This window comes from Lynx rufus, unplaced genomic scaffold, assembly GCF_022079265.1.
Source record: "Lynx rufus isolate CCGP_SWC_20201006 ecotype Redwood Valley unplaced genomic scaffold, mLynRuf1.p SCAF_15, whole genome shotgun sequence".
In the NCBI taxonomy this organism is placed as follows: Eukaryota; Metazoa; Chordata; class Mammalia; order Carnivora; family Felidae; genus Lynx; species Lynx rufus.
This window is the reverse complement of record NW_025814829.1, coordinates 42,374,175-42,399,471: the sequence shown is the minus strand read 5'-3', so window position 1 is coordinate 42,399,471 and position 25,297 is coordinate 42,374,175. Positions and strand designations below refer to the sequence as shown.

At 42.7% G+C, this 25,297-nt stretch overlaps 1 protein-coding gene across 1 annotated transcript in view; it reads left to right on the top strand.

Annotated features, from left to right (window-relative positions):
• The first annotated feature begins 8,292 nt into the window (after nt 1–8,292).
• Nucleotides 8,293–25,297, top strand: part of LOC124509856 (complement factor H-like) — a 42,215-nt gene continuing 25,210 nt past the window's right edge. Inside the window, 1 exon segment of the mRNA XM_047076459.1 lies at nt 8,293–8,356. Coding sequence (XP_046932415.1) covers nt 8,293–8,356 — 64 coding nt within the window.

Genomic DNA, 25,297 nt, shown 5'->3' with positions numbered 1-25,297 from the left:
CAGTCGACTGAGAAAAATTAAAAAGATTTAGTTTTGGTAACACAAGACAGCTAATTGGAATAAGGCACATTTGTCGACATCCATAAGAAGCAAACGGAGAAGCAATCACGGCTGCATAAAGGAGAAGGGGAATGCCAAGAAATTTGACATGAATATTGGCCAAGCCCATTTATTTCATTTTTTTAAAGTTTATTTAATTACTTTGAGAGAGACAGAGTGTGAGCAGAGGAGGAGCAGAGAGAGAGAGAGAGAGAGAGAGAGAGAGAGAGAGAATCCCGAGCAGGCTCTGCCCCGCCAGCATGGAGCCTCATGTGGGGCTACAACCCATGAAACCATGAGATCATGACCTGAGCCGAAACCAGGTGCAGGACACTTAACCGACAGAACCACCCAGGCGGCCTCATTTAATTTTTTAGTAGAAACAAAGCAAAATGCCTGTGTTTGGAAGTCAGGGTGCTGCTGCTTTCTTTTATGACCGGATGGGACATACATTTAAGTGGCTTATAATCTGATCTGCCTGGAGCTTTCTGTTGATAATGCTGAGGCCCAGTTTGGGTGCAGGGGAAAGAAGGCTGCCATTGCAATGGACCAATGGTGGCAAGCATTACGTCTTCTTGCCAGCTCTGCCTTATTGCAGTGTTACTCAGGCGCCTGCTTCCCAAGTCCAAAATACGCTTTTTGGTTCAGGTACGCGCTCCTTAGCCAAGGGTAAATTTAGTTTATGAGCTTCAATGAGAAAAGTGGGAGATCATCTCCTAGTACAGGAACCAATGTATGAATTTTTCAAGATATCAAAACAAGCTAAAATAGACACGGCAGGTAATACTGGAAAGCAAGGCATTGACTCTATTTTTACGGATTAAAGATTAGAGGATACCATTGGTTTACAGATAGGGCTAAACTGGGCAAGCTGGTTGTGGTATCCTCTACAAGAAAAACCTGGGACCTCATCAGGTAGCCGGTCTACTGGGGACTGACTGTTGCCCATTTCAACTGATGGCTCAGAGCAATTTTCAATGGGTGGCTCCCTCCATTCTTAAGTCAGTGCAGTATTTAGGGATAGACCCCGGCTGCACAGGCCTGGAGGGCCCCTGACTGCTTGAAGGCAGCTGAAGGGGTACACGCTGAGCCGTGGGGACCAAAGTAGCCAGGGACCTGGAACAGGGCAAGTGTCTGGGGAGGTGAGCTCACAGGAGTGAGCTTTTGGGGCTATGTGGTATCTAATTGCAAGCCTTAACCTATATAAATGCGCATACTCCCGTAGAAGGCACAGGGGAAGAATCTGGACTGCCTTGCCAAGGCCGGATGGGAGGGCTGGCCAGGGTGTACTCAGTAAAGAGACACTTGCAGGCCTTGATTGCACAGCGGCCCATCAGGCATTCTGTTCTCATGACTGATAGTCACCCTTTGCAGCTGCTGCCTCAGAGCGGTTTTCAGAAGGTGGGATCCGTAGGTGGCAGGGCTACATAGGGGGCCTGGCCCATGTTATACAGGCTTGGAGGACTGGGCCTGCCCAAGGCCAGCTTATTGGTGCATAGTGTACATGAGCGGGCTGGGCAGCTCAGCGTAGCCAGGGACCTAGAGTAGGGCAATGCTGGGTGAGGTCAGCTCACAGGAAAGGCCTCGAGGGGGTACTTGGGATTTGCCTAGTTCCAAGCCTTACCTACACAAATAAGCATACTCCCCTGATGACAGAGCTACAGAAAACTACGTTACCAGCGTGGGATGGTCAGAGTGATGCTGACAGGCTGGTCTGAGGACCCAGAGGGGGTCCTGCAGGATGGAAATCAAACATGAGCCAGTAGGAGGTGAAGGCAGAGTTTATTGAAGATACAGGGAGGGCAGATACAGATGGACCATCCAGGAGCCTTGGAAAAGGAAGGAGCATGAGTTTCATCTTTGGGGTCTGGTGTATGTGTTGTTTCAAGCACCCAGTTAGAACAAGGTTAGAACAAGGACAAGGTCACTTATTCCTTGAAGCCAGGGGTCTCGGTGTTGAGATGTCTAGTGCCAGTGGGTTAGAAATTATTGTGCTGGAAGACTCCAAAGATAACATTAACGCTTTGTCCCATACAAGGAAAATATTTGTTCCACGCGTTAAAGCCTGTGTATGGTGGGGATGCAGATCCTAGCAAGAATAGGAGCAGGCAGAAAAAAAAAGCAAAGGGTGAAAAGCACCTTTTTCTTTCATGGGGTCCCTTGGCTTCCCTGTCTCAAAAATACTCTTTAATAACAGACACATGGGAGCCTTGCCTGATGGAGAAGCTTGGGACCTCACCAGGGGAGCCTGTCCACTGGGACTGATAGCAGTTTAATGCTGATGCCTCAGCAGGATTTTTGGGGAGTGGGCAACTCTCCACCCTGGAGGCTATGCAGGTTTTGGGGACCAGCCTGAGCCCAAAAGTCCTAACATGCCCCAGCAGCCAAAGGCTGGCTGGCAGAATGTAGACTGCTCATGCTGGAGCAGCGCAGGTGAAAGGAGCCAGGAACCTGGAAAAAGGGATGTAGGGAGAGGCTGAATCACAGGAGCAGGTGATTTGAAGTGATGGCACCTGCCTCATTTCAAGCCTCATCCTACACAAAGGCGCATATTCCCCCCGAAGGTAGAGCGGGAGGAAATTGCACTGTCTTGCCAGCATCTGACCCAGCAGACTGGCCGGGGTACACGCCAATAAGACGCACCTGGGAGCCTCGATTTCTGGAGAAGCTGGGGGCCCCAACACGCTGCCAGCCCAAATGTGGACTGACCGTTGCCGGTTTAAAGCTGTCACCGGCGATTCAGGACGCACCTGAGCTCCATCCCCAGCGGGCCTCCGTGGCCTAACAGCATGTTCCTGAATGTGTACAAGCCGGCAGGTAAGGGTAATGGGGGATCTAGAATGGGACAAATGTCTGGGGAGGCTGGGTCAGGGAAGTGGGCTGTGAGAGTACAGGGCATCTGCCTAATCCAAGCCCTAACCTACACGAATGTCCATATTCCCGCTGAAGGCAGATCTGGAGCAAATTGGACTGCTTTGGTACCCTCCTATAAGAGACCCCTGGGAGCTTTGATTGCTGGAAGGCCTCTGGACTCCCTCAGGCGGCCAGTCCAAATGGGGACTGACTGTGGCCAGTTAAATCTGCCGCCTCAGAAATGTTTTCCTGGTGTGGGCTTCCTCCCCGAGGCCATTCGGGAGGTTCAGTCCTCACATGCGTCGCTCCACGCGCCTGGAGCGCCCCCTACAAGCCCCCAGGTGGCTGGCGAGGTGCACATACGCAAGCTGCGCAGGTCGGGGTAGGCAGGAAACCGGACACAGGGCAGTTGTAGACACAGGTCTGGTCACAGGAGCAGGCCATTCGGGGTACAAGTGTCTGCCTAGTCTCGAGCACTGTACAGATGTCCAAATCCACCCTGAAGATGGAGTTGGAGGAAACTGCACCGCTCTGCCAGCATCCGGCCTGGCAGGCCAGCCAGAGTATCCTTTGGTAAGAGACACTTGGGAGCCTCGATGGCTGGGGAAGCCAGAGGGTCATCAGGCAGCCAGTCCTCACGGCCTCAGCAAGATTTCGGGGAGTTGGATCCTTCCACCCAGGAGGCTTTACTGGTGGTTTGGGACCAGCACGAGCCCCACGGGCGTGGAGGGCCCCAGCTACACTTAGCAGGTGGACGTGGTACATACTGTGCATGCACAAGCCATGCAGATCCTATCACTGCAATAGGGCAAGTGTCTGGAGAAGCCAGGTCCCAGAGGTGGGCTGTTGGTGGCACAAGACATCTGGCTAATTCTAATTCATCTGGCTAATTCATATATTCTCCCTGAGGGCACAGCTGGAGGAATCTGGACCTGTCTAGCTAGGGTGGGCCACAGGATGGTCAGGGTCCCCTCCAATAAGAGACACTCAGAAGCCCTGATTGCTGGAGATGCCTGGGACACCATCAGGTAGCCAGGCCAGCTAGGGATTGGTAATCCCCAGTTTCGAGTGGAGACTCCTATTTTCATGGTATGGGCTCTCTGTATCCTGAGGCCATTCTGGTGATTGGGGTACCAGAGCTCACTGCCAGAGCTCACTGGTCCTGGAGTGCCCCTTGCTGCCCAAGTCCTGCTAACAGGGCTTGGACTGTGCATGCACAGGTTGGGGACTGGGGAGACAGGTCAGGGTGGCCAGGGTCCTGAAAAAGGACAGTATCAGTTGAGGCCAGTCACAGGAGGGAACTCCTGGGGTCCCTGGCATCTTTCTAATTCTAAGCATTAACCTACACAAATGTACATATTCCCTCTGAAGGTAGAGCTGGAGGAATCTGACCTGCCTTGCTAGGGCAGTGCCGGATGAGACTACTGGGGTACCGTCTCTTAACCAATCCTTGGGAGCATTGATTGCTGGAAAAGCTTGGGATTCTATCAGGCAGTCAGTCCAAATGGGAACTGAAAGTGGCCAATTTAAGAAGCAGTCTTGGAAAGATTTTGGGTGGGTAAGGCACTCTCAACCCTGAAGGCTGTGGACCAAGAAAACCATGAGGCTGTGGACCGAGAAAACCATGAGGCTGTAAAGCCTAAAGCGTTTCTTTGGGGCCTCAGGGATTACAACACGGGAGACATGCAGTTGATCAACGCGTGAATTACAAATTGTGAGCCCAGGAGTACAGGCTTGTAGAGGCAAAACCCACAAGGTTACATGACTTGTTTTGAAAGAATTATGATTGGTGCTGGTGGAGTTAAACTGACTATCTAATATAGGATTGGATATTTAGTTAGCAGGTATTACATTATGTCTATTTCAACCCAAAGTAGAAGAATACATTGCAGGAAGTGAACCAGGTGCAATTGACAAAAGTCAAAAGTTCATGGTGTTCCAAGAATTGAACCGGAGACGGGCATAGGTTCTGCTTCCTCACGGTCTTCCAGACTCTATTTTGAATGACTCTCTTAACAATGCTTACTTCGTTTTGGAATTTTCTTTCACATTTCTCCCTTTTGATCAAGATCTGTATAGCAGCAGAGAATCGGTGATTGATTTCATGATGCAGGAATTCCCTTTCGCTGCTGGAGCCGTTGGCAGCCTGCTCTAGGTCCATCATATCCCTCGGAAGAGAGCACGTTTCATACTTGGTTGAGATTTAGCATATTCAACAAGCGTGCTAGGTGAGAGTCTTATGGCCCACATTTAAGTAATGAGGTTTGAGGAAATAAGGTCTAGATATCAGTTAGGTTCTCATTTATTTTAGTCAAAGGGTAGATCTGGTGAATGGTTTTGAGTCTTTTTTTTATTTTTTTTTTTTTAATTTTTTTTTTTTTTTTAACGTTTATTTATTTTTGAGACAGAGAGAGACAGAGCATGAACGGGAGAGGGGCAGAGAGAGAGGGAGACACAGAATCGGAAGCAGGCTCCAGGCTCCGAGCCATCAGCCCAGAGCCCGACGCGGGGCTCGAACTCACGGACCGTGAGATCGTGACCTGGCTGAAGTCGGACGCTCAACCGACTGAGCCACCCAGGCGCCCCTGGTTTTGAGTCTTTGAGCTATTGTTCCTCTGACTTATTATATCAAATGATATAATAGTTTAATTAGTTTAATAGATACTTTGGAATGTTCCAGGGACCCTCTGGGGTTAAAAAACACCCAAATTTCTTCCAGGTCAGAGAGACTTTATTTAGAATTTGATCTGGGGAAGTTTGTTAAAAATAACAGGTTTGGACACTTAGCTAAATAGGATCACAGAAAATTATGAAAGTACCTAATTATCTACTGAACCAAAGTGGCAAAAAATATTTCAAGTATAAATATAGAAGATTACATACCTGCAAAAGTCTTAGCTCTTTTTGAATAGAGAAGACTCAGTTTTGCTAAGTAAAAGAAGATAATGATAAAGACAAAAACCCAGAGTCATTGTTTCCCAGGCAGATTACATTAATGGTAAAGAAATTTTGTTTATAATTTCTTACTAAGAACAGGCTAGTATCTGAAAGTAAACAAAATAAGAAATAAGAAAATTTTGTTGTTTTAACAGAGAGAAAACCAAACTCTAGTTTGATATCACTACACTATTGAGCTCATTTTAAAAGATCTATAAATAACATTCAGTCTTAGCCAGCTTTGACCATACAACATAAAACTCCTTTTCTACAAACTTTCTACAACGTTCTGCATCCCATTTTGTTTGTCCCTTGTTCTTTCCACTTCTCAAATTGTTCTTTTCTACAGAACAAAAAGCACACATTCTATTTCCTTTTTGCATACTTTTCATATACAGTTGTTTTCTCTCATCCTTATTGCTTTTAGCAGTTTTAAGTTCACATACATTAATTAGAATTCTCAGACCTTAGAATCCTTAATTTCCAGCAAAAACAAAGAGGTAACCAATTATGGACTGGCAAATTTATAAATACATTTAATAAACGTGTTTATAAACATGTTCATAAACACATGAGAAAACATGTGTTTTCTCAATGTGACATAAAACATGTTTACTAATAGACCTGAATATCTTTAGTTTCTCTATAATAAAAAGCCCAATGTGGGCAAATCTCTGTTCAGTAATTAATGTTTTGATATCTTATTTAGAAAATAAAATATTATTACTTTCCCTAAGATCCAGAACAAATCTCCATCCCCTTCCATATGGCTTGTGAACAGGGAAAAGGGGGGTGTTACAGAGACTAGTACAGGGGACAATGAATTTTGTGTGTGTGAATAATCTTCAATTTAGCTAACAAGTGTTCATTACCTCTATCTCAGTCCAAAGTAGAAGGATGTGTTTGGGGAGGGCATGCAGTTGTAACTGACAAAAGTCACAAGTTCACGGTGTTCCAAGAGTTGAAACAGGAGAGTGCGTAGGCTCTGCTTCCTCAATAGCCTCCTGCCTCTATTTTGAATCACTCTCTTAGCAATGCTTACCTCACTTTGGAATCTTCTTTCACAAGGCTATGCAGGTGTTTGGGGACCAGCCTGAGCTCCACGGGCTTGGCAGCCCCGGCAGTAAAAGGCTGACGAGCTGGGACTGCCCGTTTGCTGGGGAGGCAGGTCAGAATAGCCAGGAACCTGGAACTGAGTCAGAAGTAACCCAGTCACAGGAGCAGCCTAGTGGTGATAACTTGGCATCTGCCTCATTCGTAACCTTTACGTGCACAAATGTGTATATTCCCCTTAAAGGCAGAGCTGGAGGAACCTGGACTGTCTTGCCTTTGTGGGGCAGCGTGGGACGGCCAGGGTACCCTTCAACAGCAAACACCTGAAAGCCTCAACTGTTGGAGAAGCCCAGGACCCCATCAGACAGCCGTTCTAGTTTGGGGATTGATGTGGCCAGTTTAAAGCTGCTGCCTTAAAAGTATATCAGAGGAAGGGCTCTTTCCACTCTGAGGCCATTTAGGTGATTGGGGTCAGGCCAGAGCTCCACAGGGCAGAAGTGACCCCTGCAGACCAAGGCCTGCTGGCAGAGGGCAAACTGTGCACGTGTGGGCCTCACAGAGCAGGGTAGCCAGGAACCTGGTGTGAAGCAATGCCAGGCAAGGCCGGGTCACTGGAGGGGACTTTTGAGAGTAACTGACATCGCCCTAATTAGAAGCACTGATCTCCACATATGTGAATATTCCCCGTGAAGGCAGAACTGAGTGAATCTAGACTGCCTTGCCAGGGCTGGTTTGGGTGAACTGGTTTCAGTGGGCTCCAGTAGGAGATGCCTGGGAGCCCATCAGGTAGCCATTCCACAAGGGACTGACTCTTGGCCATGTCGGCTATGTCTCAGAGTGATTTTTGGGGTGTTGGCCTCCTCCACACTGAGGCAAGGCATTAGCTTGGGGATGGGTCCCAGCTCCACAGGCCTGAAGGGCCCTGGCTGACCAAGGGCGGGTGGTGAAGTGTGGACTATGCATGAACAGACTGCAGGGTTCAGAGTAGCTAGGGACCTAGGATAGGGCAAGTGTCTGGAGAGGTTGGTTCACAAGAGCAGGCTCTTAGGAGAATAAAACATTGGCCTGATCTCAAGGCCTACTGACCCACTGGGGAACATTCCCCCTGCAGGCATTGCTGGAGATTTGTCAGCTTCCCCGCCAGGGAGGGATTGGGCAGGAGGACAGGGTATCCTCCATTAGAAGACACGTGGGAGGGCTGGTTCCTAGAGAAGCCTGGAACCCCAACAAGCATCAAATGCACGTGAGGACCGTTGCCCGTCTGCAGCTGCCACGTCAGAGCAGTTTTCAGGAGGTGGGCTCCATGCCAGAGATTATGCATGCGTTTGAAGGGAGCTAGAGTTCCCCAGGCTTACAGGGCTGAGTCTTCCCAAGGCTGGCCTATGGGTCTGTACCTGGCACATGTGAGCCATGCAAGTCTGGGTAGCCAGGGGCATACAGCAGGGCGATGCTGGGCGAGGCTGGGTCCCAGAAGGTAGGGCTCTTGGGAATACCTGGCATCTGTCCATTCCAAGCATTAGTCTCCACAAATGCCCGTGCTCTGCCGGAGTCCAGCTCCAGCAGGTCCCGGTGTTCCCGAAGGATGAACGGCGTCGGCGAAAAAATGAAAATAAAATAAAACAAAAATAAAAGTGGACACAGACAACAGCAGTGTGTTGGACTGGCCGCTTTATTGTGGCAAACGTGGCATTATATTTGTTAGCAATTCCCTTGTAGCGTGCGTCATCTATGTTTTCTAGCATTACCTAATTCCAAAAATGTTCCTATGCGTAATCACCCTTTAAGGAATAACATGGTTATTTTCTCATAACGTTCCCTCCTGCCTTTTGCTTCTTGATTAATTTCTTACATTATTTTCATTATGTATCTACGTTTATCTATAAAGCATTTGCTCTGCTGTTTTCGTGAAAGGTCATCTATCTCTCAACACCTCAAGTGGAACAGTTACAGGGACGTGACCTCTTAGTTGTTTCCCCGAACCATTTGTGGTTTGAGGAACAAAAGTGTTCGCCTCGGTCCGAGGTGCCAGGAGGGGGCCAAGAGGGCCTTAGGAACGCACGCCTTATACATTCTCAGAGAGACAATGCACCTAGGAACTAATGAGCCATTCTGTACTCTAACCGACTAGGTTCAATCATCATCTGGAATGCCTCCTGGGGGTCAAGTAGGCCTAGGGGTTGGAGTAACCTGTGCCCATAGATACACTCCTTTGTCGCTGGAGTGGGGCTTTTAAATCCATTTGTCCCTCCTTGGTTGGGAAATGTATGAGGCTAGCCTTCCTTTAGGTGGAGGAGTCTTTATAGGCGGTGGCAAGGGCTAAATGTAGGGCCGCACAATGTCCTTGCGGAGCCTTATTTCTTTCCCAGTGGTTCTTTTCCCAGGGGACCTGTCGAGGGCAATTCCTCAGGTACTTTTATTAAGGCCAAATTACATAAAAGCGGGAATACAAGAAGCTTCACTGTCGGTGGGCCGCCGCCCTGCAGTCCCGATCCGTCCACCGCCCGGGCCCCGCCATCAGGCTGGTTGGATAGCTCGGCTCTGAAAGAAGAGCTGGAGGAATGTGGACTTCCTTGCCAGAGCTGGAGTGGGTGGGTTGGCTGGCATTGCCTTTCCTAACAGACACCTAGGAACCTTGATTACTGGTGAGCCCTATACCTCATCAGGCAACCAGTCCAAATGGGGACGGAGTGTGGCCAGTTTGAAGCTGCCACCTCACAATGGATTTTGGGGGTTGGGCTCCCTCTACACTGGAGATTATGCATTTGTTTGGGGACCCATCTGAGTTGCCCAACCCTGGAGTACTCAGGTAGCCCACAGATGGCTGTCAGGGTATATACTGGACACTCATGGGCCACTGTAGATCTGGAAACTCAGTGACCTGAACGGAGCCACATTTGGAGAATCTAGTTCTCACAAGTGGTCTCTTGGAGAATCCACAGTATCTGCCTTATCCTAAGCCCTAACCTACACAAATGTGCATGTGGGGGTCAATGAAAGTCTGCCCTAATATGCTCCTTTGGTATATTCATTATTTTGAATTAAAGTTATGTAAGAAACAGCTAGTGCAAAGAGAACACCCAGACCCCCACTTTATTTCCTCAAAACAGGAGATAAATTGCCCATGTGAGAGGCTGGGGATACATTTCCCTGTACCAGGATATGAAGAGACATTTTTATCATCAGATTTAGGGAATTCAGAGCAAAGAAGGCTATATAAACAAATCTTGTTTCTTTTAATAATTTACTACCTCAGAACAAATTCTTTTTACACTTCCTTACTAACTGAAGCCATCAAACATAAATTTTCTTTTTACTATTATTCACAGGTTTGTTGTTTCTTTGCCCAAAAAGCATAAAAGTTGGCTGCCTTGGTCATTCCTTTGGGTCTCAATTTTAATATTAGACCTTCATGCACAGTTAATTAAACATTTTTTTTCTCCTGTTAATCTCTCTCATGTCAATTTAATTCTTAGACCAGCTAGAAGAACCTTGAATGATAGAAGAGTATTTTTCCTCACCAACAGCTGGCATACGCAGAAGGATGAACTTCCGTGGCTGGAAACTGCTACCGTTGAGAGATCCTGGGACAGGTGGTAAACAGCAGACGTAAGGTAAGAATCCTTACCTGGTTATCTAACTGTAGGGTCTAATGTAATAAGAATGAAGAGACTCCTGTTAATCTCTTTCTAAAGGTAGATTAGCAGGAGAAAATATTTGTGGAACTAGTTGCTTGGGCTTAGCATCTCTGGTAAATTTGGTAAAGTACTCTTTGCTTGACCCATTTCCTCTGAGAGATGATCACTGTTTGTCTTCTGTGTCATTTGTCACAAAAGGAATTATGTTACAGAAGGGACACAGGCATTGGTCTTATCAGCCTGCTGTTTGACCTAGCCTCACAGCCTGGTGAGTTCACAGTTCTCATCAGACCGGTGGCTAGACAAACTTTGCTGTGGGCCCATATATGAAAACCAGACCAGCTTTTTCCTTCTGTCTTGTTTTATGTCTTGAAACCTTTACTTTGTGACCAGTGAGAATATTCTGTCTGGTCTCTGCCATCTGGAGGGTGGCTTACCTGGGTACAACTTGATAGCCAGTTGAATACACTGGGTTCAGAGACACGCAGTTACAAGCAGCTGTCTCTTTGGCTGTGCCAACCCTCTGGGGAGTTTGTCATAAGAGGTCCCTGCCCATAAGGGACCTTTGTCATCTTAGCCTTTATTGCTTGGTAGTGATGGAAAAGTCCCATTGCAGAAGTGTCGGCCTAGTGTCACAGATTAGCATGACCGACTGGAGGCATCTCACACTTGTGGGAGACCAGAGACCTCATTTTCACTACACCATTGTTATTACTAGTGCAACAAAGGCCTTTGTTTTCTTGTGCTATTTTGGGGCACAAACTTGTGGATCATGGGGACTGCATCATCTCTGTGGTATCCAGGGATGCCTCTTGCACCCAAGGACAAAGCCTGGAAAGTTACCTCTGGGTCGTTTCATAAAAAGACTTTTTGGTTTGAGTCACTATTGAGATTAATATGATCCTACTCATCAGAGCCAGATGATGGCTCCTTTAAATTGGGTGTATTTGAAAGAAGAAAAAATTCTTTATAGAATGTTTTCAATTGTCCTTATTAGTGTAACAGCTGGCCTTAAGGACTCCCTTGGCAAGATGAAAAAAACAGAAATTAGACTTAAGATGAAAATATCCACATCTGTAAGTTCCCCTTCTCAAAATTTGGCCCTGTCTGCCTATTTAAAAATATTTTTTCAATGTTTATTTATTTTTGAGAGAGAGAGAGAGAGAGAGCGAGCTTGAGCAGGGGAGGGGCAGAGAGAGAGGGAGACAATCTGAAGCAGGCTCCAGCACAGAACTATCAGCACAGAGCCCAACACGGGGCTCGAACCCATGAACCATGAGATCATGACCTGAGCTGAAGTCAGACGCTTAACCTACTGAGCCACCCAAGGATCCCCCTACCCCTGTCTGTCTCTTTTCCCCTTCTCCTCCAGAAAGAAATTCCTGTCCATTAAAAAGCAGAGATCTTTTTCTGTCTCTCTCTGTCCCAAAAATAAATAAACGTTGAAAAAAAAAAAATTTCCGATTCTGTGTCTCCCTCTGTCTCTGCCCCTCCCCTGTTCATGCTCTGTCTCTCTCTGTCCCAAAAATAAATAAACGTTGAAAAAAAAAAAAAGCAGAGATCTTTTAAGTTATAAAGTCCTTTTACCTCTGTTTCAGAAAAGCCTGTCAAATTTAGAGAAGAATTAGAAAGATTAGTGGCCATTCATGGCACTTCCTCACAGAGAAAACAGGTGACCAAAATTTCTCCTAGGCCTTCCTACACATGATCAGTGGAAGGACGATGTTCATGGACTGGTAAAAGTGAAAGTTGAATTGTATACTCAGAAATAAGGCCTTTGTCAAAATGCTTTATACAGACTTTATAAAGATATAAATCTTTTGATTCTCATTTTAGTTAAAAATCTTCCAGATATAAAGATGCAAGTTTAGTTAAAAAGGTAGGTCAGTCTCTTAATATTCAGGCTGTAATCCAGTTCTTTGGGGATTAGAAACAACTGTTTTTGTCTTGTAGATCTCTACAAAACCAGAAATGTAACTCTAGAAACAAGTCAAAACCCACCTATCTTTACCAATCCTAAAACCTTGCCTATTCCTGTCAAAATGTTTGTAGACACTAACAAAACACCAGAATATTAGAACAAGTTGCTCTGAAATTTAAAAAGGTAAATAATAATTACTCCAAAACTAAAAAAACTTCCATTCTCTATCCCTTAAGGTTATAAATGTTATCATACCTTTGAAATGTAAACACAGCACACAATAATCTGAGACTGAAGAACACAAAAAGAGAGAGGCCTTTTAAAGTACAAACAGCTAGGGGGGAGGAGCCAAGATGGCAGAACAGCATGGAAGTTTTTTGTGTCTTGCGCCCATGAAATACAGCCAGACCAACACTAAACCATCCTGTACACCTAGAACTGATCTGAGGATTAACACAACAATATGCACAGCCTGAACCACAGAATTCAGCAGGCACACAGTGTGGAGAGGTGAACTTGGGGAGAGAGAAGCTGTGGATGGCAGGGAGCTGCTTTTAAATGTGGAGAGAGGATGGACACGGGGGTGGGGTGGGGGGCAGAATATGGGAAAATCACCCCCCTGCCAAAAGCAGCTGGAGAGAAACTGGAAAATTGGAAACAGCCGCAGGGACTGAATTAAAAAGGGAGAAAGGAGAAAGGAGAGGGTTTAAATTCCATTAAGACTATAAATAGGGGGAGCGCAGAGTCTGAAACTCTGCAGCTCGATACCTGGAGGTGCTCTGGTGTGAAGGGCGAATCCCCAGGAGCAGAGTGGTGTCTGGGAGGTTCTCGGGCCACATGGGGAGAAGCGGTTCCACTGCTGGAAGGACATTTGGTAGAGGCTGTGAGGCCACCTGGCCCCAGCAGACCCCAGAGAACAACAGCTGCTGGTGCTGGAACAAGGTTGTTAAGGGTGAAGCCTGGTGATGTGTGTTGTGATTTGCCAGAATCCCTGAAATGCTGCTGCTACACCATCTCGCGAACTTTTTCTGGGGCAGGCTGGCACCCAGCCACAGTCTCCGGGCATTGGCAGCATCACGGTGCTGTGACCTTTCCTGGGTGCAGCCGGCATTTGGCCATTGCTCGGTGAGACTGTCTGCAGAGGGGCAGAATGGGTCAAAGCCACAGTCCCTCAGAAATAAGGGGCCGGGAGAAACAGCCACATCTGAGACAAAATTAGGGAGGGAGGTGCTGCCTGGGACTTGGTCACGGACTGTGTAAAAGCGGGGCATGGATGGAAGCTGTAGACAAAGGATGGGTGTGTGATTGCTGATTGGGGAGAACAGAGTTCTTATACTAGAGATTGGGTAGCTGGGTGATGCCATTTTCACTGCTCCCGCACATGCGCGCGCGCACACACCTACAAGTGCCACAACAATCCACCCCAGTAAGCTAAGCAGCACCATCTAGTGGAAAAGGGAGCCGTTACACTAAGCCCCGCCCAACTGGGCCAACCTCAATGTTCAAGAACACAAGTCTCACCACTTGCTTAGTTTATGGACTATAAAGCACTTCATCATTTGACTTCTAGTGGAAAATGAAGTAATTTCAGTCGTATTTCAGTCTATTAGCTGGTTCATCTATTCAATTTTCCTTCTCTTTTTTCTCTTTTTCGTTTCTTTTCTTTTTCTTGAATACAGAAAGAAAAAAATCATTTTTATTTTCAATTTTTATTAAAAATATTTTTCTTTAAATTTTTTCTACTATATTTTTTCTTTTGTGTAATTTTTTCAAATTCTATTTTACTTCCATCATTTCATTTTAGTCTACTTCAGTGTATTCATTTTTTCAAATTTTCAAATGATTTCCTTTTTTTCTCCCCATTTTTTCTCTAATCCATGAAGCCGCTTTCAACACCCAGACCAAAACACACCTAGCATCTAACATCATTTATTTGATTTTTTTTGGTGAGTGGGTTTGTTTTTAGTTTTTTAATTTTAATATTTTTTAAATTTTAATTTTTTCTACCTCATTAATTCCTTTCTCCTTTCAAAATGACTAAACGAAGGAATTCGCCCCAAAAGAAAGAGCAGGAAGAAACGACAGCCAGGGACTTAACCAACACAGATACAAGCAAGATGTCTGAACCAGAATTTAGAATCACAATAATAAGAATACCAGCTGGAGTCAAAAATAGGTTAGAATCCCTTTCTGTGGAGATAAAGAAGTAAAAGCTACTCAGGATGAAATAAAAATGCCATAACTGAGCTCCAATCTTGAATGAAGTCTATGGCGGCAAGGATGGATGAGGCAGAGGAGAATCAGTGATATAGAGGACAAACTTACGGAGAATAATGAAGCAGAAAAAAAGAGGGAGACTAAGCAAAAGAGCACGATTTAAGAATTAGAGAAATCAGTGACTAATTAAAAAGGAACAACATGAGAATCATAGGGGTCCCAGAAGAGGAATAGAGAGAAGTAGGGGTAGAAGGGTTATGAATATCAAAATTCAGGAAGCACAGAGGACTCCCACTAGATTCAACAAAAACTGACCATCAACAAGGCTATCAGAGTCAAATTCACAAAATACTCAGGCAAGGAGAGAATCATGAGAGCAGCAAGGGAAAAAAAGTCCCTAACCTACAAGGGAAGACAGATCAGATTTGGAGCAGACCTATCCACAGAAACTTGGCAAGCCAGAAAGGAGTGGCAGGATATATTCAGTGTGCTGAATCAGGAAAATATGCAGCCAAGAATTCTTTATCCAGCAAGGCTGTCATTCAAAATAGAAGGAGAGAGAAAGTTTTCCAGACAAACAAAAATTAAAGGAGTTTGTGACCACTAAACCAGCCCTGCAAGAAATATTAAGGGGGACTCTCTGAGAGGAAAAAAGATGAAAAACAAACAAACAAACACCAAAAGCAACAAAGACTAGAAAGGACCAGAGAACACCACCAGAAACTCCAACTCTACAAGAAACATAATGGCAGTAAATTCATATCTTTCACTACTCACTCTAAACATCAATGGACTCAATGCTCCAATCAAAAGACATAGGGTAACAGAATGGATAAAAAAACAAATCCATCTGTATGCTGTTTACAAGAGACCCACTATAGACCCAAAGACACCTTCAGATTGAAAGTAGGGGATAGAGAACCATCTATCATGCTAATGGTCAACAAAAGAAAGCCAGAGTAGCCATACTTATATCAATCTAGACTTTAAAGACTGTATCAAGAGATGAAGAAGGGAATTATATCATAATCAAGGGGTCTATCCACCAAGAAGACCTAACAATTGTAAACATTTATGCACCAAATGTGAAACACCCAAATATATAAATCAACTAATCACAAACATAAAGAAACTCATTGATAGTAATACCACAATAGTAGGAACTTCAACACCCCACTCACAACAATGGACAGATCATCTAATCAAAAAATCAACAAGGAAACAATGGCTTTGAATGACACACCAGATCAGATGGACTTAACAGGTATATTCAGAACATTTCATCCTAAAGCAGCGGAATATACATTCTTCTCCAGTGCACATGGACCGTCCTCCAGAATAGACCACATACTGGGACACAAATCAGCCCTCAACAAGTACAAAAAGATCGAGATCATACCGTGCATATTTTCAGACCACAATGCTATGAAACTCGAAATCATCCACAAGAAAAAATTTGGAAAGGTAACAAATACTTGGAGACTAAAGAACATCCTACTAAAGAATGAATGGGCTAACGAAGAAGTTAAAGAGGAAATTAAAAAGTTCATGGAAGCCAATGAAAATGATAACACCACAACCCAAAACCTCTGGGATGCAGGAAAAGTGGTCATAAGAGGAAAGTATATAGCAATCCAGGCCTTCCTAAAAAAGGAAGAAAGATCTCAGATACACAACCTAACCTTACGTCTTAAAGAGCTGCAAAAAGAACAGCAAATAAAACTCAAAACCAGCAGAAGACAGGAAATAATAAAGATTAGAGCAGAAATTAATGCTATCGAAACAAACAAAAAAAAAAAAAACCCAAACAGTAGAACAGATCAATGAAACCAGGAGCTGGTTCTTGGAAAGAATTAACAAAATTGATAAACCACTAGCCAGTTTGATCAAAAAGAAAAAGGAAAGGACCCAAATAAATAAAATCAAGAATGAAAGAAGAGAGATCACAACCAACACAGCAGCAATAAGAGAATATTATGAGCAATTATATGCCAATAAAATGGGCAATCTGGAAGAAATGGACAAATTCCTAGAAACATACACCACCAAAACTGAAACAGGAAGAAACAAAAAATTTGAACAGACCCATAACCAGTAAAGAAATCGAATTAGTAATCAAAAATCTCCCAACAAACAAGAGTCCAGGGCCAGATGGCTTTCCAGGGGGAATTCTACCAAATATTTAAGGAAGAGTTAACACTTATTCTCTTGAAGCTGTTCCAAAAAATAGAAATGGAAGGAAAACTTCCAGACTCTTTCTATGAAGCCAGCATTACCTCGATTCCAAAACCAGACAGAGACCCCACTAAAAAGGAGAACTATAGACCAATTTCCCTGATGAACATGGATGCAAAAATCCTCAACAAGATATTAGCCAACCGGATCCAACAATACATTACAAAAATTATTCACCATGACCAAGTGGGATTTATACCTGAGATGCCAGGCTTGTTCAATATCTGGAAAACAATCAATGTGATTCACCACATCGATAAAAGAAAGGGCAAGAACCATATGATCCTCTCAATAGATGCAGAGAAAGAATTTGACAAAATACAGCATCCTTTCTTGATAAAAACTCTCAAGAAAGTAGGCATAGCAGGAGCATATGTTGGGATCATAAAAGCCGTATATGAATGACCCAATGCTAATATCATCCTCAATGGAGAAAAACTGAGAGCTTTCCCCCTAAGGTCAGGAACAAGACAGGGATGTCCACTCTCACCACTGTTATTCAACATAGTATTGGAAATCTTAGCCTCTGCAGTCAGACAACACAAGGAAGTAAAAGGCATCCAAATTGGCCAGGAGGAGGTCAAATTTCACTCTTTGCAGATAACATGATACTCTATATGGAAAACCTAAAAGATTCCACCAAAAACCTGCTAGAACTGATTCATGAATTCAGCAAAGTTGCAGGGTATAAAATCAACGCACAGAAATTGGTTGCATTCATATACACCAACAATGAAGCAACAGAAAGAGAAATCAAGGAGTTGATTCCATTTACAATTGCACCAAAAACCATAAAATACCTAGGAATAAATCTAACCAAAGAGGTGAAAAATCTATACACTGAGAACTATAGAAAGCTTATGAAAGAAATTGAAGAAGACACAAAAAAATGGAAAAAGATCCCATGCTCTTGGATAGGAAGAACAAATATTGTTAAAATGTCGATACTACCCAAAGCAATCTACATATTCAATGCAATCCCTATCAAAGTAACACGAGCATTCTTCACAGAGCTAGAACAAATAATCCTATTTCTAGAAAGTCCTTCTAGAGGTCTGACCTTTAACTGGCCGTGGTCAGTGCTCACATACACTTACCATCATCAGCTGCGTTCCTGGGCATCAGTGGCCAGGTGAGCAAGGCTCCCAGGTGTCCCTTTATCAGCTGGAGGTTGCCATGGCCAACTTGCTCAACCCAGCTCAGGGGAAGCAGCCCAGATGACTACTGAAGGGCCTCAGTAGGAATATGCCCCTTTGTATAGGTTAAGTCTTAGGATCAAGTAGATGCGAGTAAGACCAAGACCCTGCTCCCGTGACCCAGGCTCTTGGTGCCCTTCCTGGTCAGGTCCTTGGCTCCCTTGATCTGTGCCATGACGTGGGCACAGTAACAGGGAACACACTGGAAAGCTGGCCAGGGGCAGACCCATCCCTTCAAACCTGTGGAACCCTGGCCAGTCCCAACCACCTGCAGATCTGAAGGCATGGAGGGAAGACCTGCTTCCCCAAATCACTTTGAGAGGCCAGCTCCAAAAATGAGACTCTTGTGGACCTGTAGCCTGATGGGCTCATGGACTCAACAGGGAATAAGGACTCCTAGGTGTCTCCTAATGGACTGATACCCTGTCCTTGAGGACTAGCTGTCTGTCAAATGGGAGCTAAAAAGTCAGTGCTGGTCTTCTCCCAAAACTAGGTCACACAGGTATCCCTGATTATATGATACCCTAGTCAGCCCTCCCAACACAGTCCTGCAAAAGCAATCCTGTAACCTTGAGCCCTGCCTTCATAGGCATATGCCCATTTTGCAGGTTAGGGTTTTGAGCAAGACAAATGCCTTGAGTCTCCATGATTCCGCTCCTGTGACTGATCTTTCCAATCTATTGTCTGTTCCACATCCCAAGTGATTACTGATCTGCTCTGAACACCCATGGCAGTATGTACCCCTTCAGCTTGCCTTAGGGATTGGGGCCTCTAGCACTTTAGGCCTGGGGTGACCCACAACCACCTGTGTATTTGCCATTGTAGCTGGTCCCCATCCCTTAAAAATCACCCTGAGACTGCTTCTGCTAATTTGCTATAGTCAGTGCCCATTTGAACTTGCAGCCTAATAGAGTCTCCAGCTTTTCCAGTAACTGGCTCTCCCTGGTGTCTCTTTTTAGATGACACCCCGGCCAGTCCTTGTGGCCCCATGCTAGCAAGACCAGACTGTGCTGAGCAGCGCCCTGTTCCCGGTCCTGAGCTACCCTGAACTACTGGGCACATGCATGCACAGTGTGCAACCTTAAATCCTGCCTTAGGCAGTGGGGCTTTCTAGGCCCAACCACCTCATGATCTCCAGAGTGGAGGGGCCCATCCCCTGAAAATCACCTTGAGGTGGCAGCTACAAAATGATGACAGTCTGTCCCCATTTGGACTTGCTGCCTGATGTAGATCTAGGCTTCTCCAGCAGCCAGGGCTTCCAGTGGTTTCTTACTGGTCAACATTCTGACCAGCCCACCTTACCCAGCCCTGGCAAGTCAGTTGAGTTCCTTCTAGATCTGTTGTCAGGAGAAATGGAGGATATTGGGTAGGTTAGTGCTTAGAATTGAGCAGATGCCTTGTTTCCTCATTAGTTTTCTCTTTTCTAGTAATATCATATTTTAGATTATAATTATGTGTTTGAAAACAATTTTTTTATAGCATAGGATCATATCCTAAAAAATGACAAATATAACCAGGAAGAAATTTATGTGGTATTTTTCCTAAGAGGGGAAATCATTATATGTTTCAGAGTAAATCGGGCCATAAGTAAAGGTGGCTCGAGGCACATTAGTTATACAATATATAAATACTAAGAATTTGCTTTAACCCTTTTACTAGATACTGAGTAGTGAATGCAATGAAGTATTGTGAAACTACGGAGGGGAATTATTTAGGGATTGTGTATAACTCTTTGAACTTTGTTATTTAACTGGATGGCAACAATTAACTAGTTTCACTGTAATGCACTTACATTCAGGGTCTCACCTGCTAACTGCTAATGAAGCAGATTTACAACCCCAAACAACTCAACTGGAAAACTGTATTAACTTACCATTGAGAATATGTAATATGTGATTACTAGTCAATGTCATTCTCATCTTGTGGGTTTCTTGCTCTCATGGACGAGGTAAGTTGAAACAGTTTTCGACATTCAGCTTCCCTCTTAAATATAACTGTCTGCTTTCATGTGGGTATATTTTTGATTGGATTGACAGGCAAGAATAGTCTGTATTGTTAGTTAGTACTAAAGAATATGTTTGTGTAAAAATTGTTACATATTCACCTAAGGGTAACGTAAAAAATATGTTTTCTGTTTTCTGAGTTCTACAGTGTGAAAGGCCAGTTAACATTGATTATGGAGATCTGTAGATATGTTCATGGAAACTTAACTAGAAAATAAGACACAAAAAAGCTGGATTGTAACTTCAAAATGTATCTGGGATTCTTATATATAATACAAGGAAACTTTGGGGAGTGACAGATACCCTCATAACCTCATATGTGATGATGGTTTAATATGTCAAACCTCATCAAGTCGTGCATTTTAAATACATACAGTAATTGAAAATATTATTCTATGTCAATTATACCTCAATTCATCTGCTAAAACTCAGGAACATTACCATCAGTTTAATATTTTAGTAAAGTTAGCTATGTGTAGTAGGCGTATCCCTTTTAATAAAATGTAGAGTGTATTCTTAATTCCCAGTGTAATGCCCACACATTTTAATTCGTTTTCTGAGACCATTGGCAACTGTTGAAAATAAAAGAAAATTTAAAATCATTTCTATTACTAAAATGATAAATTCTTCATGTGTTTTTTTTAAAAGTCTGTCATTTTCTTTTGTTATCCAGTCTTCTATTTCCAAGCTACTGTAAATGAAACCTCTAATGAGCTTATGGTACCTCATTAAATACCAGGTACAAGCAGACTATGCATCAGTGAGCATTCTTCATTTCATAATTTGTTGCATGCTGGGTTTTGTATGTTAGTTAAATCTATATTTGGGAAATTTCCTTCATTATCAACAACAATGAAAAACAACACAATAAAGCTTCCTGTCCAGTCCTAAGTGTTTCAATGAAAAGTACCCCAGTTCACCAGTAGGGAGGGCTCTATCATCAATGTGCTTGCTGACCAGCTGGGAAGATGTGTCATTTGATGGTCTTTTCCTCCTGACTCCCAACTGTATGTTAAATGCTCTGATCCCCTAGATCATATTAGAATTGGCATTAAAAGGATATTTCTAGGGTTGCCTGAGTGGCTCAGTCGGTTGAGCGTCTGACTCTTGATTCGGCTCGGGTCACAATCCCAGGGTTGTGGGATCGAACCCCATGTTGGGGTCTGCACTGACAGTGAAGAGCCTGCTTGGGATTCTCTCTCTTCGTCTGTCCTTTCCTCACTTGCCAGCTCATGTGCGTGCACTCTCTCTCTCTCTCAAAATAAATAAATAAACATTTCTTAAAAGAGGATATTTCTAGACAAGAGAAATAGCAGAGGAAAGGGAATATGCAGACATGAAAGTTAAATGTAAAACTTGAACAAACCTTTACCCCACATTCCAGTTGAAAACTAATCTTGTTTTAGGAGCTAGTGAATTCTTTCTAAAAGGGGTCTTTGAGCTAAATGTCCTACACATTTATGCTGCACCTATGTTTGCATAGGTGTTCCAGTAAAGAGGTTGGAAAGGGAAAGAAATCCACAACCATGCCCCACAGCACTTTACTTAAAAAAGAAAAACATTTAATAAGGAGTAAATCTATGTGAGGTAAGAGTTTTCACCTTCCTTTTTTTATTTGGTGTCTAGAGATTTAACTTTCTTATGAGAACAACTATACATTTGAGATAATGCGAGTACTATTCTTCCTGGCTGGTAGGTGCTTCACAATTGCAGATTTCTTAGGACAGCCTAGTCTTCCATCTGATAGATATAGAAAACCATACCTCTTTTAAAAAATTAAAATTCACAGAGCTTTAAATTAAAATTTCATAGAGATTAGTCATTTGTGCTTCGTGACTCATTCTCATCATGTTTGTGTCATTTGTGTGGCTGATTTTCAATTTTTAAAAATATGAAGTTAATAACTATTAATAATGTGTAAACTCCCTTAAACAAATTAGCCAAAGTGAAAGCTAGAACCCCTACAAAAATTCCCCTATTGTTAATTATATGGTGACTCATGAATCACCTTCTCCCCCCTTCACTTGGAGTAAACACCACCCGGTATTTCCTAGTCATTATTTCCTTGCTTTCTCTCTATACACCATGCTTGCCTCTGCATATATTCCTAGAAAGTGTATTTTATTTTAATTCTTTTTAATTTTATCAAGGTGGGTTCATCCAGGATGCACACTTTGGAGCATCAGTTTTTACAAGTGATATTTGTTACATTCCGAAGTATCACCTGCATTTTAATGCAGCATTACAGGAGTTGTTTGTCTGTATATCATCTACAAAGCAATGCACTTCTAAAGCCAAAAAAAAATTAGTTGTTGATATAAAAGGTATTTCTCAGAAAAACACTTACACAATGTTATATATCTATTATATCTCAATAGAGCTCAAAAAAGAAATCTTAACATTAAATTATTTAAAAAATAGCACAAAGGAAGACAAAGATCATCAATAAAGTTAATTCTAAATTTTAAGCTAATATAGTTTTGTGACGTTTCAAATCACCAAAGGTAAAAAGAACATTCTTAGAACTCAAATAACCATGTTATCTACAAAAAACAGCTCACAAAAACTAAAAACTTCCCTAACATATACAATAGAAGACAAATAGTGAGCATTGAAAAAGACCTATTACATTTAGGAATATACCACATTCAGGAAAAGGCACAACATTATAAAGCTATGAATTTTTTTATAAATTACGAAGTTTAAAGGTAATTCTAAATGAAAATAAATAAGGCTATTAAAAGGAACTTGATAAGTTGATTTAAAAGGTATATGGAAGATCAAAGACTTACCCCCTTCCCAAGAGACAAATAAGGAAAAAAGATTCAGATGAAAGCCCATGAGCAGTTTTCTATACTTATGATAAATAATAGCTTACATTCTATCCTGTGATCTATCCTGTAGAATGTGCGTGTGAGCTGAGAAGGATGTGTATTCTGTTTCTGTTGGATAAAATGCTCCCTGTTTGTTTATAAATTCCATCTGGTCTAAAATGTAGTTTAAGTCCAATGTTTCCTTATTGACTTTCAGTCTAGATTATCTATCCATTGTTGATAATGCAATACTGATGTTCCCTGCTATTAGTGTGTGGATTATATCTCCCTTCAGATTTATTTGTAATGCTTAGTGTATTTAGGTGCTACAATGTTGGGTGCATATATATTTACTATTATATATCTTCTTGATGAGTTGAAGACTCATTCTTATCATTGATGATAAAACTCATTCTTAATCATTCTTATTACATGATCACCTGCTTTGTTTCTTATACTGTTTTTTTTTTTTAAAGTTTATTTATTTTGAGAGAGACAGAGAGAAAGAGGGAGAGAGAGAGAGAGAGAATGAGCAGGGGAGGGGCAGAGAAAGAGGGGGACAGAGGATCCAAGGCAGGGTCTGTGCTGACAGCAGAAAGCCTGATGCAGGGCTTGAACTCACGAACTATGAAATCATGACCTAAGCTGAAGTCAGGCACCCCTCTTGTACTATTTTTAAGTTAAAGTCTGTATTATCTGATATAAGTATAGATACCCTTGCTTGTTTTTGGATTTTACTTGCATAGAATATCTTCTTCCATTCCTACACCTTGATTCTATGTGTATTGATAAAGTTGAAGTGGGTGTCCTGTAGGCAGTATATTCCACTGCCTTTTCTATAGCATATACATATAGGCCACTCTATGCCTTTTCATTGGAAAATTAATCCATTTATAGTTAAAATAATTATTTATAGGTAAGGATTTACTAATGTCATCTTATTAATTGTTTTGGGGTGGTTTGCAGTTCCCTTATTCCTTTTTTCCTCTCTTACTGTCTTCCTCTGTGGATTAATAATTTTCATCTTGGTATCTTTTGAATCCCTTCTCTCTATCTTTTGTATATCTACTGTAGGTTTTTGCTTTGTGGTTACCATGAGGCCTGCTTCAAATATCTTATAGATATAACACTGTATTTTATACTAATGACAATTTAGCTTCTATTGTGTATAAAAATTCTACCCTTTACTCATCCCAATATTCTATGTTTTTCATGTCAAAATTTCTTTTTATATTCTGTATCATTAAGTATTGCAGGTATACCTATTTTTATTTCTTTGGTCCTTCAGCTTTACATTAGAATTAAGTGGTTAACACACCACCATATTACAGTTTAGAGTATTTTGAATCTGAGTATACTTACCTAGTAGTGTGTTTTATTTTTATGTTTTCATGTTAACGTGAACGACACTTTGTTTTAAGTTGAGGAACTCCTTTCATCATTTCTTGTAAGGCTTAAGTCATTGGCCGTTGGCAATAGATCCAACCTCTGGAGGTCAGGGGACTGAACAGTCCAACTCTCTAAAATCAGGGCTGGTTCCTCTGGCAACCAGCCCCTATCTTGGTGTTTTCTAAAAGTCACCTCATTAGCATAACTAAAGACACTTTTTATCACACTCATCACTTAGGAAATTCCAAGCATTTTAGGAGCTCTGTACCAGAAATGGGAAAAAAAGACTAAATATGTATTTCACAATATCACAACTGTTAACACTGTTGTGAGTAAATTGGGATTGTAGCATATTGGCAGCACGGTATCTCAACAGCTCTGTTTTGTTTGCTTAAGGACATTTCCTTCTGTTTGTGTTGCAAGAATTTTATTGTATTTTCTTTTTTGACCAAGAGTTTGTGTTGAATTGTATTCGATTATCACTTTATCTGCATCTGTTAGGATGTTTAATCACTAATAACATTCTCCAAGCTTACAACTTGGTACTCTGCTGGTTTAGAAGGCAGGTTGTAAGAGACAATGCTTTCACTAGGGACAGATCAATATTTCCTTTTACTGGAAGTTGATGGTAAATCCGTTATCTTGGGCTTCTCAAGTCACTGAACTAACAGGCATAGAAGTGGATTATGTACACAGGCCGGGGATATTGAGTTGAATTGTGACAGAGTTATTGTTTACCACTACGTGAAGAGAACAGGGAAATTATATTTGAATGCGGAAAACACTGAGGCTTCTTCTTTACACTTCTCTGTGCATCAATAAAGGTTAATGGAAGACATCCGCAACCTACTAAATGTGAGGTTGCTATGGTCTCTGACAATTTGGAAATGAAGTTTTGGTTAGCCCCATCAGGTAGAGGATCTGGACTAGTTTAGATGCTGGCTGCAGAGGAAGGAAACATGGGGTGTAGAAAAACATTTATAATATCAACCACAGCCTAATGATC